General features: G+C 38.9%; 1 protein-coding gene across 1 annotated transcript in view; it reads right to left on the bottom strand.

Moving 5' to 3' along the window:
- Nucleotides 1-14,847, bottom strand: part of LOC127414725 (double C2-like domain-containing protein beta) — a 61,489-nt gene extending 46,642 nt beyond the window's left edge. The window contains exons 1-2 of the mRNA XM_051652948.1: nucleotides 14,680-14,847; nucleotides 1,171-1,594 (exon numbers count right to left, since the gene is read on the bottom strand). Coding sequence (XP_051508908.1) covers nucleotides 1,171-1,576 — 406 coding nt within the window. The 5' untranslated portion in view covers nucleotides 1,577-1,594; nucleotides 14,680-14,847. The remainder of the gene's footprint in view (nucleotides 1-1,170; nucleotides 1,595-14,679) is intronic.
- Between the last annotated feature and the right edge of the window lie 4,473 nt (nucleotides 14,848-19,320).

Genomic DNA, 19,320 nt, shown 5'->3' with positions numbered 1-19,320 from the left:
AGCACTTTATTAGGAACACCTGTACACCTACTTATTCATGCGATTATCTAATCAGTCAATCATGTAACATGATTGTTGGTGCCAGATGGGTTTGTCCGAGTATTTCTGTCTCCTGGGATTTTCACGCACAACAGTCTCTAGAGTTTAATCAGAATGGTGCCAAAAACAAAAAACATCCAGTGAGCGGCAGCTCTGCGGATGGAAACACCTTCTTGATGAGAGAGGTCAACGGAGAGTGGCCAGACTGGTTGGAGCCAACAGAAAGGCTACGGTAACTCAGATAACCACTCTGTACAATTATAGTCAGCAGAATAGCATCTCAGAATGCACAACACGTCAAACCTTGGGAAGGAAGGGCTACAACAGCATAAGATGACGTCGGGCACTTTATTAGGGCCATCATTTTCCTAATAAAGTTCTCAGTGAGTGTATAAGCAAACAAAATTGCTACTTAACTTGACAGTAACCATGCAATAACCATGCATTTTCATTGTATGGAGAAGAGTAACCCTTTGCTCTTTGCTTTTTGATAATAACTCCTTTTGTGATCCACTGGATAAAAAAGTTATACAAGTTTCAAAGGTTAATAGATGACGACAAAACTTTCAGTTTAAAGTTATGATCTGTGAAACATGCAACTCGATAGGACTGGCCAAATTTAGACATGCTTACTTTAAACATTTTTTACTTTAAATTATTAAAACAAGATACATTTACTTAAGATGCAAATATTTCAGAGAATCTATATTGAATTAAGTTTATTTGTCTTACCCCATTGGAAGAAATTCCGTACACTACCATAAAAAAAACCAATGCACCACAATAAAAACCCACTGGCTTTTCTTCTTTTAATCATAAACCTCATTAAATGTTGTTATAATTATGCTCATAATAAAAATTTAAAAAATGTCAATGGAGTAAGAAAAAAAAACTTACCAATAATTCAAGATATATATTCTCTAAAAACAAGTCTTATTACCTTACAAAATTTTGCTTTCAGTAAATGTATCAAGTACATTTATCCTATTAAGAAATTTTTTTTTTTGTTGCATTCAAAATCCACTTGGCTCAAAAATCTGAGGGGACACAAATGGGCATGACGCTTCAGCGTGTAACCCACCCAAAGGGATGCCAAAAGCGAAAAAGTCACAACTGGCAACACAAACTCACTGTCATCGTCATCAGAGTCAACAAACTCTCCGTTCTCCTCTTGCCCTCTTTCCCTCTTGTGGTCTCTCTCTTCATCCCTGACTCCGTCCTTGTCTTTGTCCTTTAGAACCTGTTTAATCCGGGGTGGAGGGGGCGTGATGGGGAAATCATGGAAGCGTGGGAAGAAGTCGGAGATCTGTGGGATGGGGAGGATGGGTCCGGGACACACGTTGATGGCAAAGTGCTCCTGCATGGAGATCTTCACTGGTGAGGGAGGGGGTGGCACAGCGGGGCTGGGGGGGCCCGCTGCGGAGGGAGGGGTGGACGGGGAGGGGAAAGAGGAGGAGGACGGAGGCAGGGGGAGATGGGAGGATGGGTTATTGGGGGAAAAGTGGGAGTGAGGCGGAGGTGCTTTGGAGACGCTCATCTGGACCACTGGAAATGACTGTGGGAGGACAGAGAGAGAGAGTTCTTTAAAAATATTCTTAAAAAAAAAATTTTTTTTATATATATATATATATATGTATGTATATATATATATATATATACATACATATATATATATATATATATATATATATATATATATATATATATATATATATATATAAAAATAATAATTTAAAGTTAAACTTTTTCAAAAAAATCTATGCATATATTTTTTTTTGCCATATTAAGTGGTGCTTGCTAGCATCATCAAAGTTACTTAGAGCATATGTATTAAACTTTGGTGTGTAACTTGTCCCACACTGCTTGTGTTACAGACATTACCTCAAATTGTGCAGCTTTTTGAGGAGAGGTGTGCTATAGAGCGCAACAGTTTTGTTCTGTAAATCCCATTCATTTTCCCCATAGGGAAACTGATTATTAACAGTAACTCAAAAAAAATTAAATACAAACCTATTGTGAGCTCTGAGGTTGTTGATAAATGGTAAATGCTTTTGAACTAAACTACCCATGATCCTGAGGGCATAAATAAAACAATCAGAGAATCGTGGCAAACAAAGAGCGCCAAAAGTATACATATTGAACATATTAAAGTATACAATGGACCCTTTTCACACGTTTGCGAAGCGGAAGTCATCATAGTTGGCTAAACTTGAATGGTGGTGAATGGGAGACCATAGCAAATTTAAATTTTGCTTACCCATTTGCACTAACAGCAAAAGAAAAAAAATCAATGATTATGCTTTCACAGCTTTGCAAAAAACGTTACAAATATACAGCACTGGATAACAGCAGAAATAAGAGCGAATCAGGCCAAATTTACTGTCCCTCCCTCCCCAGCTGTGTTAGAAGCCTCATTGCAGCTATGGTAGCTGATTTTTTTTTAACATTTATTCCAGGGTAATATAATACAAAGTACAATGTTATAAATTTACACTAAATATTTTAAAAATTAGAAATATAAAAAGTTTTAACATTTTCATTGTTAAACAAGGCGGAAACGTATGATAACAGGTTTGTGAAAAGGGTCAATAGAAAGATAGAAAGTTTTCAACAATGTAGCTAGTTATATGTAATTTAAAAAAATACTGTAGCAACATGTCATCACATAGCTACATCAAATAGCTACAAGTCATCAGGCATTTGATAGCCAGCTAGGCTGTGCCTGGGGTCCTATAGGTTGCCATTGAAACGCTTTGTAGTTTGACACCTGAGAGGAAAATTATGAGCGACGGTCTGAGCTTAGTTTTGTATGTGAATGGATCGGATGGAATAAACATCAACCAAGCACTTTTTAATTAGAAATGACAACAATTAGTAGGCATATGTCGAGCTGTAACGTAGCTAAAAGTTAACAAAAGTGTCTGAACATATTTTAGTGTAGCCTGGACTGCCTGTAGCTGCAGTACAGATGATTGTACAGATGATTACAGGCAGAAACAGGATCTAGCGTGCAGGATAGTGATGCATTCCATTATGTCATCGTTCTCCAACTTGAAGTGCTTTTGTAATTGTCACCTAAGTGCGTTCTTGAAGGAGCGAACAGCACCCAGTCAGATGTCCACACAAAGTTGTGTGATCATGTTGAAAATCACTAACTAGTGTCAACAGGTGCCTTTATATATATATATATATATATAAACATTTTTACTGATAAAAAAAAACAGGATTACACAAACAGAACATACACACACTCAATCAATTTATAAAATTGTATATCCCCCCCCCCCACTATATACATCCAGTGGTCCGACACAAAATGAAAGTAACCACACATTTATAAATATAATAAAAAAACACAGACAAAGGAAACACTTAAGAATAAATATATATATATATATAAAAACAAAAGAAACAATATCAAATTTAACAAATATATACCCAAACCAAACAAAATGTCTCTCTCCACAGCCTGTCACTAAGCATCCTCCAAAAAGGCCACAAACCTGCCCCATTTTCTGTCAAATGCAGCCGAATTGCCAAGCCGTCTATACGACAACTCTTCAAAAGACGCTACCTTGCCCAATTCGGTGCACCATTCATAAAAAGAGGGAGCGATCGTAGATTTCCATCCCCTCAAAATGATCTGTCTCCCGATCATCACGCCGATGAGGACCCAGCTCTTTGCATACCCATCGGCTATATCAATAACCGCCCCATCACCCAACATGCAAAGTCTGGGACAGAACAGAACCTGAGTGCCCAGGACCTCAAAAAACTAAATTCTGGACTCTCAACCAAAACTCCTGAATCCTCAAACAATACCAGAAGGCATGTATTAAATTGCCATCCTCCAGCTGGCATCGCCAACAGGTGGGTGTGTCTTTTAAACCCAGCCTATACAATCTAGAGGGGGTCCAATATAATCAATGCAAAATCTTAAATTGCATCAGACGCACCCTTGCATCTCTAGATGTAGACTTGATGTTTTTGAGGATCCTTGTCCACACTCCCTCCTCCAATACTAAGTTGAAATCTTTCTCCCATAACCTCTTGAGAGAAGTTGAAGTTCCATCCCCCAGACTCTGAATTAACAGTGAGTAATACACTGATGCCTCATGACCTTTCCCAAAAGCATTAATCACCTCTCCCAGAGTATCTGCCACTTTAGGTGGATGTATGCTACTCCCAAAAAGAGTACAAAGCAGGTGACGCAGCTGTAAATACTTATAGAACTGAGATCTGGGAATCCCAAAATGATGGACCAAGTTTTCAAACGATCTCAACACTCCACTTTCATATAGGTCACCAAGTATAGCAACCCCCCTCACAATCCACTCTAGCCAGCAGAAAGGGGACTTGCCAATACACAATCTTGGGTTCTGCCATATGCTCGAGGCAACATTTAAATAAGTGTCCAATTTAAACAATCTGGACACGTTAGTCCATACCGAGTGTAAATGCAAAATAATGGGGTGTAACTTAACTTTTCCGATTAGTTTGATAGAGATGCTTTGTAATGGCGAAATAGGGGCGAGAACTGCCTGTTAAATAATGTAGGGAGGGGCTCTCTCAGGTGGAAGTGACCAATGAGCCAAATGTCTGAGACTGAATGCATAGTAATAAAATAAAATCTTGGGTAGGCCTAGCCCAACTTTGTCTATCGGCCTATGTAACTTATTAAAATGCAATCAGGGATGTTTACCATTACAAATGAAGGACATCGCTATGCTATCAAATTGCTTGAAATAAGAGAGGGGGACATCTACAGGGAGAGATTGTAGCAGGTAGCTATATTTTGGAATACAATTAATTTTAAAAACATTAACCTTCCCAATCATCGATAAATGTAATGAAGCCCACCTGCCCACATCGCTCGAAAACTTTTTTATTAAAGGATTCAAATTAACACTAACAAAATCAGACAAATTTGCTGGGAATAAAATCCCCAAATACTTAAAGCCCTGTTTTGGGCCACTAGAAGGTGCCCAGCTGGAAAACCGTTACTGGACAGTACGCTGTAACTGCCAAAGCTTCGGATTTAGACCAATTTACTTTGTATCCTGAGAACTTGGAAAAGGAATTAATAATTCTGTGGAGGCAAGGCATAGATCTAGTAGGTTCAGAGACAAATAATAAAATATCATCTGCGTAAAGCAGAAGCTTATGCATCACACCTCCTGCCATCACCCCTGGAAAATCATCCTCCTTTCTTATCGCAGCTGCTAATGGTTCCAGGGCAAGACAGAACAATAATGGGGAAAGAGGGCAACCCTGCCGAGTGCCCCTATTGAGAGTAAAATAATCTGAAATTAATCCATTTGTTTGTACTGCTGCTACAGGGTGTCTATAAAGTAACTTAATCCAACCAATAAATGTACTCCCGAACCCATACATTTCCAAAATCTTAAAAAGATAATCCCATTCTACCATATCAAATGCCTTTTCGGTGTCAAGTGAGATGGCAGCGACCGGAGACTGATCATTTGCTACTGACCACATGGTATTGATGAGACCCCTGATGTTATCAGAAGAGCTGCGGCCCCGAATAAACCCCACCTGATCTATATGTATAAGAGATGTCATAACCTTACTTAATCGGTTAGCCGCTTGGATCTTTGTCCTTTTTAAGAATCAGATTGATCCGGGCTTGTGTCATGGTTGGCAGAAGCTTTCCATTTTTTAATGATTCAGTATAAACTTCTAACAAAAGTGGAGCCAGTTCTGTAGCATAGGATCTAAAAAATTCTGCAGCAAAAACATCTGGCCCCGGAGCCTTGCCAGTAGGTAGGGACTTAATTACCTTGTCAAGCTCCTCCAAGGTTATCTCAGAATCAAGAGAGTTTTTTTGCTCAGTCTTCAGTTTAGGAAGATCTAATGGTTCCACATAGTTTCTAATAACTTCATAAGTAGATGAAGACGTGGAACTATAAAGATCAAGATAGAATTCTTTAAAGGCATTATTAATATCAGTGGCTGAGGTAAAAATGTCACCACCAGCAGATTTCACTGAGGGAATGATAGAAAGAGACTCTCTCTGCTTTATATATCTAGCCAAAAGCTTGCCTGCTTTGTCCCCCAACTCAAAGTATGACTGACTTGCCCTGAATAACCAAAACTCCACTTCCTGCGACAAAATAGTATTATATCTATATTTCAATCGGGTCAATTCTCTGAGGCCATCAGATGACATAGGGCACTTCAGCTCTGCCTCTGCAATTTTAATATTTCCTTCCAACTCCACGAGTTCTCGTGCTTTGGATTTTTTGATGAATGAGGCATACTGTATGATCTGACCCCTAAGAACCGCCTTAAGTGCCACCCAAGCCACGCCCACAGAGGATACAGCTGGACCAGTTGGTCTCCATATAAACACTGATTTCAGCCTTTAACATTTGTTGGAAATCAGGATTTTGCAAAAGGGATACATTAAGGTGCCAACTATATTATTTATTTTTCACTATATGTGGCAACACCTCTAAACTCACCAGGGCGTGATCCGAGACTAAAATGTTTCCAATTGAGCAATCAACAACAGATGAAATGAGGGATTTGGATATCAAAAAAAAAATAAAAATAAAAATAAAAATCTATTCTAGAATAAATCTTATGGACTGATGAAGAAAATGTATAGTCTCTACCAGATGGGTTCAAAAGTCTCCAAATATCATTTTTACACACCCTATGAAGCATCAATGTTGCTCTAGAGGGCTTACACACTTTTGCTTCACTATGATCAAGGACTGAGTCCATCAAAAGATTAAAGTCTCCTCCCAAAATTATATCATGAGGGGTGCCAGCGGCTTGCAACTTCCCTTCAAGATCTATAAAAAAGCCCTGATCATGAGCGTTAGTTGCGTAAATATTAGCCAAAATCAGACTTTGCCCCTGAATTTCTGATAAAACAATAATGACTCTTCCTAATTTATCATTAATCTGTTTGAGACATTTGAATTGTAAATGTTTATTTACCAATATAATGACTCCCTTGCTCTTACTTGAGCCAACACTAAAGAAAAAATGTCCACCCCATATCTACCCAAATTTTTCAGCTTCCTGCGGGGAAAGATGCGTTTCTTGAAGAAACACTACATCATATTTCTTACGTTTAAGAAAAGAAATAATCTTCCTTCTTTTTATGGGGTGCCCCAACCCATTCACATTCCATGTGGAGAGAGATAGTACACTCATATTAACATTTGACATTTTGATATAATAGAAAAAATTAATTGTGTGCCAAAGACAAAATTATGAAGACCACATTTCAACATTAATGCAACAATAAAACTCCGAACTTCCCCCCGAACAAAACAAACAGAAAAAAGAAAAATGTGCACATTAACCCCGAGCATGACAGCGCCAAATGGTGTCAATCCCTTTAAACTCAAAGAGTCCATGTACGCCTACGAGAGCCCCCGCGACAACTTTGCCATCAGATTGCTCAATTTTGCCTCACAAATTTGTAAGGCAAAATTAGATAACATCAAATATTTTGTAAAACCCAGCCAATAGGTATAATAAACACAAAGAACGTGTAGACTCATTCACAGAACTGTCTCGAAGATGTGTTCCTTCACAAAACAAATTCCAGCCGATATAAAGCCGTTCAGTTTCCTCGGTTTGACAAATGAATCTTCAGTGAGCCAGCTGATGAGTTCAGCAGATGACATAATCATTCCAATGTCCCACGAAAATACTCCACAAATCATATTCCAGCCAACAGGAGGCATAAGCACAAGGAACTGACAGATTCATCCATAACTGTCCCGAAATAGGGTTATTTAACAAAACAAGCTCCAACTGCTAGGCAGGACCAGCACAAAAGAAAACGAAACACGCATCCCGGTTCCTCGGATGGTCAAGAGTGAATTAACTCGAAGGCCGCATAAAAGTATATCCCATGATATACACAGTCCGCCAACTTTATAAAAGACATCCTTTGTGTGGGCATGTAGATATTTTGAGGTCATCCGTAGTGTCTATTCTCAATCTGCCCGGGAACTTCATTGTAAAAGTGATCTTCCGTCAATGCAAATGTTTCTTTAAGGAAAAGCGTTAATCCACAAAACAAAACAAACTCCAACCACTCGGCGGATCATCGCAAAAAGGAACAAAAATGGTGCCCAGCTTCCTCCGAAAGCCAGAGCATGTACATTGAGCCAATCCACTCACAAGAAAAACACCCAATGGTTACTCACCCATTGTTTCAATAAAAGGCATTGCCTGATTGGGACATGTAAATACTTTGCTGCCGTCCTTGGTGTTTATTCTCAGTCTGGCCGGAAACATCAGAGCAAAAGTGATTTCCGCTGATGTAAGAGTTTCTTGCATTCTTGCATTCTTGCATGATTCTCTCTTGTCAAATTCGCAAAGTCCAGGAACAAGAAAATATTGTAATTCTTCCAAGAAAGCTTTCCTTTGCTCCTCGCCTGGCGCAACATGAGATCTTTATCAGATGATTTCAAAAATTTGGCCAGAATCGATCGAGGCCTGTCTCCCTCAGCAGATCTGCGAGCCGGGACTCTGTGAGCTTGCTCGATTTCGAGCTTGTGGCCTGTTATGTCGAGCAGACTCGGGAAAAGCTCGTCTAGGAATTTCACCATATCTCTGCCCTCCTCATGCTAAGAAATTCCAACAATTCGAATGTTATTCCTGCAGCTTCTATTCTCAAGATCTTCAAGCTTTTCAAGAACACATTCCAAATCAACTTTGGTCACGGGCAGATTAGCGGCTAATTCCCTCTCTGATGCCTCAAAATAATCGATTCGTTTTTCAACATCCGTCACTCTTGTGACTAGCTCAGAGAATTTTTTTTCCATCGCCGTAATCGATCGACATATTACAGCGAGATCCTCCAAGTCCGCAAGTACCTTCGTCAACATCACCGACATGTTGGACAGTTGACACTGGATTCCTTCTCCCACCGTGCCATCCAAATCGAGTCCCCGGTCCACAGGCCTGTCTGGGCTTTCATCTTGAACCCGTAAGTGTCTTTTAATATCTCTAGAGCCTGAGGATTTTGACTTCTTGGCCATGTTTACCTCAAACAGTAAATGTGTAACTGGGTGTATCGAATTTCACCGGATTATATCATGAAAATAATAAAAAAAATTTGCAAAGTGCGCAGAGCTGTCTCTCACACGTCTGCCCTTTGCATGGCGTCACGTGGCTCCCAACAACACGTGTCTTTTTAATGATTTTGCATAGGACTAGTATCTCTGTTATATCTGAAGGCCACTTTGTATACAGGTGCATCTCAATAAATTAGAATGTCGTGGAAAAGTTCATTTATTTCAGTAATTCAACTCAAATTGTGAAACTCGTGTATTAAATAAATTCAATGCACAAAGACTGAAGTAGTTTAAGTCTTTGGTTCTTTTAATTGTGATGATTTTGGCTCACATTTAACAAAAACCCACCAATTCACTATCTCAAAAAATTAGAATATGGTGACATGCCAATCAGCTAATCAACTCAAAACACCTGCAAAGGTTTCCTGAGCCTTCAAAATGGTCTCTCAGTTTGGTTCACTAGGCTACACAATCATGGGGAAGACTGCTGATCTGACAGTTGTCCAGAAGACAATCATTGACACCCTTCACAAGGAGGGTAAGCCACAAACATTCATTGCCAAAGAAGCTGGCTGTTCACAGAGTGCTGTATCCAAGCATGTTGACAGAAAGTTGAGTGGAAGGAAAAAGTGTGGAAGAAAGAGATGCACAACCAGCCGAGAGAACCGCAGTTTTATGAGGATTGTCAAGCAAAATCGATTCAAGAATTTGGGTGAACTTCACAAGGAATGGACTTAGGCTGGGGTCAAGGCATCAAGAGCCACCACACACAGACGTGTCAAGGAATTTGGCTACAGTTGTCGTATTCCTCTTGTTAAGCCACTCCTGAACCACAGACAACGTCAGAGGCATCTTACCTGGGCTAAGGAGAAGAAGAACTGGACTGTTGCCCAGTGGTCCAAAGTCCTCTTTTCAGATGAGAGCAAGTTTTGTATTTCATTTGGAAACCAAGGTCCTAGAGTCTGGAGGAAGGGTGGAGAAGCTCATAGCCCAAGTTGCTTGAAGTCCAGTGTTAAGTTTCCACAGTCTGTGATGATTTGGGGTGCAATGTCATCTGCTGGTGTTGGTCCATTGAGTTTTTTGGAAACCAAAGTCACTGCACCCGTTTACCAAGAAATTTTGGAGCACTTCATGCTTCCTTCTGCTGACCAGCTTTTTAAAGATGCTGATTTCATTTTCCAGCAGGATTTGGCACCTGCCCACACTGCCAAAAGCACCAAAAGTTGGTTAAATGACCATGGTATTGGTGTGCTTGACTGGCCAGCAACCTCACCAGACCTGAACCCCATAGAGAATCTATGGGGTATTGTCAAGAGGAAAATGAGAAACAAGAGACCAAAAAATGCAGATGAGCTGAAGGCCACTGTCAAAGAAACCTGGGCTTCCATACCACCTCAGCAGTGCCACAAACTGATCACCTCCATGCCACGCTGAATTGAAGCAGTAATTAAAGCAAAAAGGAGCCCCTACCAAGTATTGAGTACATATACAGTAAATGAACATACTTTCCAGAAGGCCAACAATTCACTAAAAATGTTTTTTTTATTGGTCTTATGATGTATTCAAATTTTTTGAGATAGTGAATTGGTGGGTTTTTGTTAAATGTGAGCCAAAATCATCACAATTAAAAGAACCAAAGACTTAAACTACTTCAGTCTGTGTGCATTGAATTTATTTAATACACGAGTTTCACAATTTGAGTTGAATTACTGAAACAAATGAACTTTTCCACGACATTCTAATTTATTGAGATGCACCTGTATATTGGAGGTTACTGTAGCAGAATCTGTGCCAACTTTATCAGAGTACATTTGAGCCACTTTGCTCTTTCATTGCACAGCTATCTGCCTCCGCACACCGTTGGCAAGTTACGAAACATAGGATGGCAGGGGAAGAGTCATTTATGTTCATGAGTAAGGGCATTTTCAGACCTGCAGCTCATTTGTTTTGTTCCGCAACAGGGGCTAAAATGTTGACAATGTTGCATTTTCCTTTTGGTTTGGTTCGCTTTCACAAGGCAACATTTCAAAATGGACCAAAATTGTGTCAATAAAAGTCACATGTAAGCAAACTTTCCCCTTACTGGTCAGAATATTTACGCGCTGTTCTGGGATTTAGCGAATCCATTGATATACTGGCTAAAATTATATACTGGACCTGTAAAAACTGTGTCAACCATAACTCATTTTCTGTCATGCTTATGCAAAACGTCACTGCATGGTACAGAATGCACATTCCAGTCAGAGGATGCGCTGAAAATACATATTATCCGACACACGAATGATATGCAATGTAAAATTTGCACCATGGTTATTTTTTGGTCATACTGCCTGTGTTCAGCTGCTATCCAAGAGAAGCAATCGTACTAAAATTAGGGGAATTATAGGAATTATAAAACAGCTCCTATTTTAAACATGCAACTATATCTAATATAGTCACCAAAAGGCTATATACGTGTTTTGATGATGAATTACATTGAAGTGCTGACCTACAGATGTCTTCTCCAAAGACCCATCAGGCATGCTCATGGTTTTTATTGGGATATTGTTTGGTTCGTTGGTTCGTTGGGTCAGATTGTATTCTCACCACAAGCGAACCGCTCCAGTGTTCATTTGCAATCGGTCTGAGACCACCTCATCTAGGTGTTCTCGGACCAATTGTTTTGGTGCAAATCCGAGTGCGGTTTTCCATTGCCAACCTACGCTTCGGAAATCCGCCACCCTGTGTATTTTCTACAGATACGTTTTGTAAATCACGTAGAAATAGTCAACTTCAGGCTGACAGTGTAGACTACATTAGTTCTAGTTGGCTTAACTAGTCTATGCAACCCTTATGATGCATTCTGAATGATGCAACCGAGTTGCTCTCCCTACACTCCCAAACTACATATATTTGTGTACTGTATACACCGATCAGCCACAACATTAAAACCACCTGCCTAATATTGTGTAGGTCCCTCTTGTGCCGCAAAACAGCGCCAACCCGCATCTCAGAATAGCATTCTGAGATTCTTTTGTTCTCACCACAATTGTACAGAGCGATTATCTGAGTTACCGTAGACTTCGTCTGTTTTCGAACCAGTCTGGCCATTCTCTGTTGTACACTCTCATCAACAAGGCATTTCCATCCACAGAACTGCTGCTCAATGGATGTTTTTTGTTTTTGGCACCATTCTGAGTAACTTCTAGAGACTGCTGTGTATGAAAATCCCAGGAGATCAGCAGTTACAGAAATACTCAAACCAGCCAATCTGGCACCAACAATCATACCACAGTCCAAATCACTGAGATTCAATTTTTTTCCCCATTCTGATGGTTGATGTGAACATTAACTGAAGCTCCTGACCCGTATCTGCGTGATTTTATGCACTGCACTGCTGCCACACGATTGGCTAATTAGATAATTGCATGGATGATTGTTGGTGCCAGACGGGCTGGTTTGAGTATTTCTGTAACTGCTGATCTCCTGGGATTTTCATGCACAACAGTCTCTAGAATTTACTCTGAATGGTGCCAAAAACAAAAAACATCCAGTGAGCGGCAGTTCTGTGTACAGAAATGCCTTGTTGATGAGAGAGGTCAACAGAGAATGGCCAGATGGTAACTCAGATAACTGCTCTGTACAATTGTGGTGAGAAGAATAGCATCTCAGAATGCTATTCTAAGCATTATTAGTCAGGTGGTTTTAATGTTGTGGCTGATCGGTGTATATCTGAATATTGTGTCATTCACAATGCTTCATGGGATACTAGTTAATGCTATTATGAAAAATGTTAACTACACAGTCTTGTACCTTTGTCTTTTTGTCTGATTTTCAAATACTATTTTAATCAAAGAGTGTAATATTTTGATTCACCTCAGAACTGGTTGGTTTGGTTCATGGTTTAGAACTCTTTTATGAAGTACTTCACAAAATTCATTTAGAAAAAAATGAATTGGAAAAACACTTGGAGGTGGGCTCTTTTGACTTCCAATAAGTAAACACCCTAGCAACTGCACAGCAATCTTGGCAATCACCCACAGCACATTAGCACTGAGTTTTGCACAGGTAAGCACCACTCACATTTTCTTCAAAAAATATAAAAACCTAGTTTTATATTATTTCAAAATATAGACTGACCACGTTTCATCATGCCATTCCATAAAACTGACAAAAAAGATTTTGTCATGCGGATTTTTTGTCCTCGGCAAAAGTAAAATTACACGTTTGATCTGACTCAACTGAAATGGAAGAATCTGAAACAGTCCCTGATCCAGACAGATAAAGATGTGTGATAGACGCTCCATCATTAATATCTTTATTTACCAGTAATGCAGCTGTTTTGATTATAACACCTCCCTAAGGACACAGATAAACTGTCTGTTTCTAACACACTAAATCCTCTCTTGTGTTTCTATTACTGTCTCACACATTCATTTTCAACCTTTCCTTTTTTAGTTCTTTTCATGTAGTTTGTAAGATGACCTACACAAGCAAAAATAAAGACAAAAATAGAATAAGTGAGCTCAAATGAAATTTTTATGAGCAACATAAAATTGGTTTGTTTTGTATGATTATTAGCAATGCCACACTAATGAATATTATAATAGTTATTACTATAGTTTAAAATATTAAACTCACTCTTACATTACACAGTGTCTTACACAAATGCTTCTGATATTTTACTTTACTTATTGGATTAAAAATTAAGTGTTGCAACTTACATCACAATAACACGTCACTATCACCAGTACTATTTGTGCTTTCCACACACATACAGAAGACATCGATATTTTATGTGTGACAAGGTTACTCTAATGCGTTCATACAAACAGATTCACAGAGTGCAGATCGTCAGGCTACAAAAACACTCTGTCACATGCACACAAAGGCTGTCAGGCTGAATCACAAAAATACACACACACACATGTCAGTGACCACAAACACAGAGACACATTGCTCATGCACATATGAAGAGTTACAGAAGTAGAAATGAATTCAACAACTAGAGCACAATGATTACACAGTGAAATGTGCTTTGGTAAAGGTTCACTCTTAGAAGGATATATACACCTGCACACAACATGCGTTCACTGTCACACACACACACACACGTTCGTGTGGCTATCCTTATGAGGACTCACCATAGACATAATGATTTTTTAACTGTATGAACTATAGATTCTATCCCCTAACCCTAACCCTCACAAAAAACTTTCTGCATTTTCACACTTTCAAAAAACATAGTTTAGTATGTTTTTTAAGCAATTTTAATTATGGGGACACTAGAAATGTCCTCATAAACCACATTTATAGCATACTACCCCTGTAATTACCAGTTTGTAACCTAAATAAAATTCCTCGTAAACCACCCAAACCCACCCACACACACACTTAAATAGGTGTACATGAAAGTGATTGCGAACATACACACATTCTCACACATAAACACATGCATATGTCCACATACTCTCTCACACACACACTAACAGGTGGTCAAGCTGATACACAAACCTGCATTTGAGTGGACAATAAGATAAAGGCACTTAAGCACTCAAGACACATATCCACACATAGAAATATACACACTCACCCAATGACAGTCTTCATCTGGTCCAGCACTCCATCTTGTCTTCCCTCATGGTCTCTCTCACACACACTGAAAAGAAACCCACTGCCGCTTTGTATCAATATATCCTCTCTCGTTCTCTGCCCCTCTCTCACTCACACTCTCCTTCCCTCTGTTTCACTACTCTCTCTCTCTTTCCCGTTCCCTCTCTGCCTCGCTTGTGACGTTTTCTTTAAATTCTCCAAGTGCTTCGTGCACCGCACACACTGATCTGTCACATAAGGAGATATGGGGGGGGTGGGGGGATATGAGCCAGAGAATAAGCAAATGAGTAAAACAGAATAAAGGAAGAAAGAATGGCAGAGAACATCTTAAACCAGCCTAAGCTGATTTGCTGACCTCCTAATATGGTCAGGCTGGCCTATTTACTGCATTGCCAGCCGTTTAGCCTGGGAAACCAGCTAAACCAGCTGAGCACCAGCGTGACCAAGCTGGTTGACCAGCTTAAACCTTCTAAGACTAGCAAGCCAGTTTAGGCTGGTTTAAGATGCAACCACCCAGAACACATTAGCATTAGATTTCAGCCAAACCTCTCTTCAAACTCGTCCAAGTATTTAAACTACACAAGACTTATATCCTTTAAACTTCGAATCTCTCTTAAACTGTCCTACAAGCTTCAAACTTCAAGGCTTTTTTCATCCTTCAGACAAGACTTTGTCAAGCCAACATTCAAAGTTTGTCTTGATAAACTTTACTTTGCTTTACTTTTTTCATTTTAAATCCATCTAATTATCAATCATAAACCAACGCAAATCTCTCTGTGTCAATTTAAAGTCCTGTAAAATTTGTCTTATTGTCCCATGAAAACATTCTTGAGTTGTCAAAGTGGTCAGTCTGTGTAATTGTCTCATTGTGGAATCACCTAACTGTGCTACTTTTTGTTACATATGTCCACCAAGAAGAAAAATGATCTTGTATCCAGTTTAAAAAAAAAAAAAAAGAGAGAGAAGAAAAATGTTTAGTCAGGAAAAAATATTTATACCCCTCTGAACAGAAAAACCTTACAAAAACCTCCATCATCAAAGTTATGCTGCAGCTCAGGCTATAGAAACAATGGATATGAAAAAAAAAGCATCATGGGAACTTGTACATTACCACTTTGCACTGAGATATGCTAGAGCAGTGCTCACATTTTACTGTTCTGCCTGCTCAGGATTTCTGTCAGAAAAATGTGTGCTATGAAAATCATTCCATTCCATTTACTCGCCCTTATGTTGTTACAAACTGTATTACTTTTTTGTGGAACACAAAAGGAGATATTAGAATGTCCAAGCTGCTCTTTTCTGTTTATCAAAAGTGGATGATGACTTATACTGCCAAGAGCCAAAATAGACAAAAACGCATCATAAAAGTAGTCCATATGACCTGTGCGCTATACTACAAGTTTTCAGAAGCCATTCAATAGCTTTGTGTGAAGAACAGGCACAAATGCATACTTTTATGAAGCTTTTTGTCCTTTTTTGAAGCTCGACAGTATAAATCACTATAGACCTTTGTTGTATGGAGAAAAAACAGACATTCTGCTAAATATCTTCTTTTATGTTCTACACAAAAAGAAAGTCATAATGTTTTGGATTGGAATGTCACGAAGGTGAGTTAATGATGACATAACTTTTGTGTGAAATATTCCTTTAGGTTGTTTACAATTGGTCTTCTTTCTTGTTATTTGAGGTTCGGCTTATGAAATGTCTTCATACAACAACAATAAAAGTCCAGAATTAACTCTACCTGACATTTTACAATGACTTGGGCAAACAAAAACCTTTACAGACATGTTGGAGGATTTTAGGAGTTGCTTTGGGTATCTTGTTAAGTGGTTTTTCACTGAACAGTTCTGACAGTAGCATTCAAATGTGCTTTTCTTCTTTCAGCCCTATTACAGATAAGGCTAGCATGAGTCTCTTATGAAGATGGAAAGAGTGAATTTTAAAGGGATAATTTACCCAAAAATTCTCTGATCATTTACACACCCTCATGCCATCCCAGATGTGTATGACTTTCTTTCCTCTGCTGAACACAAACAAAGATTTTTAGAGGAATATTTCAGCTTTGTAGGTCCTCACAATACAAGTGAACAGGTAACAACATTTGAAATCTGCAAAAGTACATAAAGGCAGCATAAAAGTAATCCATATGACTCCAGTGGTTAAATCTATATCTTCAGAAGCTATATGATTATTGTGGGTGAGAAACATATCAATATTTAAGTCCTTTTTTACAATCAGTCTCCACTTTCACGTTCACATTCTTCTTCTTTTGTTTTTGGCGATTCACATTCTTCATGTTTATCGCCACTTACTGGGCAGGAAGGACAATTTATAGTAATAAAAGATATATATATTGATCTGTTTCTCACCCACACCTATCATATCGCTTCTGAAGGTATAGATTTAACTAATGGAGTCTTATGGATTATTTTTATTCTGCCTTTATGTGCTTTTTGGAGCTTAAAAATGTTGGTACCCATTCACTTGCATTGTACGTACCTACAGAGCTGAGATATTCTTCTAAAACTCTTCGTTTATGTTCTGCAGAAGAAAGAAAGTCAAACACATCTGGGATGGCATGAGGGGTAAGTAAATCATGAGACAGTTTTTATTTTTGGGTGAACTATCCCTTTAAAGTCCCAGATGTGATATATCTTGGCTCTGTTTGGTTTGCAGTCTTGCTGAGGTGCAAAAACTTTGCCAGGTTCTGTGAAACCCCTTAAGAAATCATGATAAATTCACAGACGAGGAAGGGGAGGGAACAATGATACTAGCAGCTGTGCCAAAAATGGAAAAACACTGGTTACCTCACAAAGAGTTGAAAGCACTGAGCGATATCCAAAGCCTTCTGTTTTGACTTTTAAAGCAAGTGCCAATTTGTACACTGCTACTATCAAATTAGCAACATGTCTGCAAAAATAATTAGCAATTAGCAAAACTCTTTGTGCTGCTTTTTATCTGAAACCGGTGAGCTGAAGGTCAACTCGTCACATGAAGGTCAGCTGTCACAGTTTCAGTGTAATTGCGCACTGGGCTATGTCCAGACTCATGAAGCTGGACCTGTAACATGTCAAAGACTTTAGAACATTCATCTGTATAAAAGATAGGAAAAGGATGGAAACCAGTCCCTGAAATCCCCAGCATATAATTAATGCTTAAGAATGACTCATACCACAAATTCCCACTCTGAATTGATGAATGTATACATAATACAAAATAATAGAGTGTGTTAATAATGCATTACGCATAAATATCTATTTTTGCTGTCTGACATAAGAAAAGGTATGCATGAAGGTGGATCCTCTGAAAGAAAGGTATTGTTGGTTGTTTAAATCTGTTTGCAATTTATATTCGGTGCATCAGTATTCACAAAATTTGTTAAAGACGGAAGGTAAATGAGGATGCAAAATAGATCCACACACACACAAAGACAGTGATGGCTTTTTCTTACCCTTGCTCTCCCCTCTTTCTTAAAGGTAATAATCACTGCCTGATACACCAGTACAAATAACCTGTCATCCTCCATTACAAATGCAATGGCCAACCTAGTCTACGCATTAGCATGGGACAGAAAGAATTCACCTTGATTTACATGCACAGTCTGAGATGTGTTCGTACACAGATGTATTTATCCCTGTTTTCCAGGTACAACAGATGGATGTTCTTCAGTTGCCCTTGCACATACTGTATGTCGTTACCCTGATGAATATAGACTTGCTTACACTCTTCTCAGCAACTGAAGGCAACTGAAGTTAAATGTTTTCTATTTTAAAGACGAATAATTAACAATTTTGCTCATAAGTTTACATTCCCCATGTAGAATCTATATATATATATATATATATACACACACACAGTATATATACAGTATATACACTCACTGAGCACTTTATTAGGAACACAATGGTCCTAATAACGTGCCAAACATGGTTTTCTGCCGTTGTAGTCCATCCGCCTCAAGGTTCAACATGTTGTGCATTCTGAGATGCTATTTTGCTCACCACAATTGTACAGAGTGGTTATCTGAGTTACCGTAGACTTTCTGTCAGTTCGAAACAGTCTGGCCATTCTGTGTTGACTTCTCTCATCAATAAGGTGTTTCCATCCGCAGAACTGCCGCTCACTGGATGTTTTTTGTTTTTGGCACCACTCTGAGTAAACTTTACAGAAATACTCAAATCAGCCCATCAGGCACCAAAAATCATGCCACGGTTGAAATCACTGATATCAATTTTTCCCCATTCTGATGGCTGATGTGAACATTAACTGAAGCTCCTGACCCGTATCTGCATGATTTTATTGCATTGCACTGTTGACACACAATTGGCAGATTAGATAATCACATGAATAACAGGTGTTCCTACTAAATGGTTCAGTGAGTGTATGTGTGTGTCTATATACAATATATATATATATATATTAATGTTGTGTTTTGGATGCTGGTATCTCTACCAGGCTTCTTAACTAGCTTAACCAGCAAGCCACCATTGGTCAACCAGCTTCATCAGAAAACAACATACTAGCTGACAAGCATTTTTTGCTGGTGAACAATATAGGTATGACCAGACCAGCACTAACCAGCATAAACCTGCTTGAACCAGCAAGAATATTCATGCTG

Source organism: Myxocyprinus asiaticus, chromosome 24 (assembly GCF_019703515.2).
Source record: "Myxocyprinus asiaticus isolate MX2 ecotype Aquarium Trade chromosome 24, UBuf_Myxa_2, whole genome shotgun sequence".
Taxonomy (NCBI): domain Eukaryota; kingdom Metazoa; phylum Chordata; class Actinopteri; order Cypriniformes; family Catostomidae; genus Myxocyprinus; species Myxocyprinus asiaticus.
The sequence above is the reverse complement of the archived record's forward strand: the minus strand, read 5'-3'. Positions and strand labels throughout refer to the sequence as shown.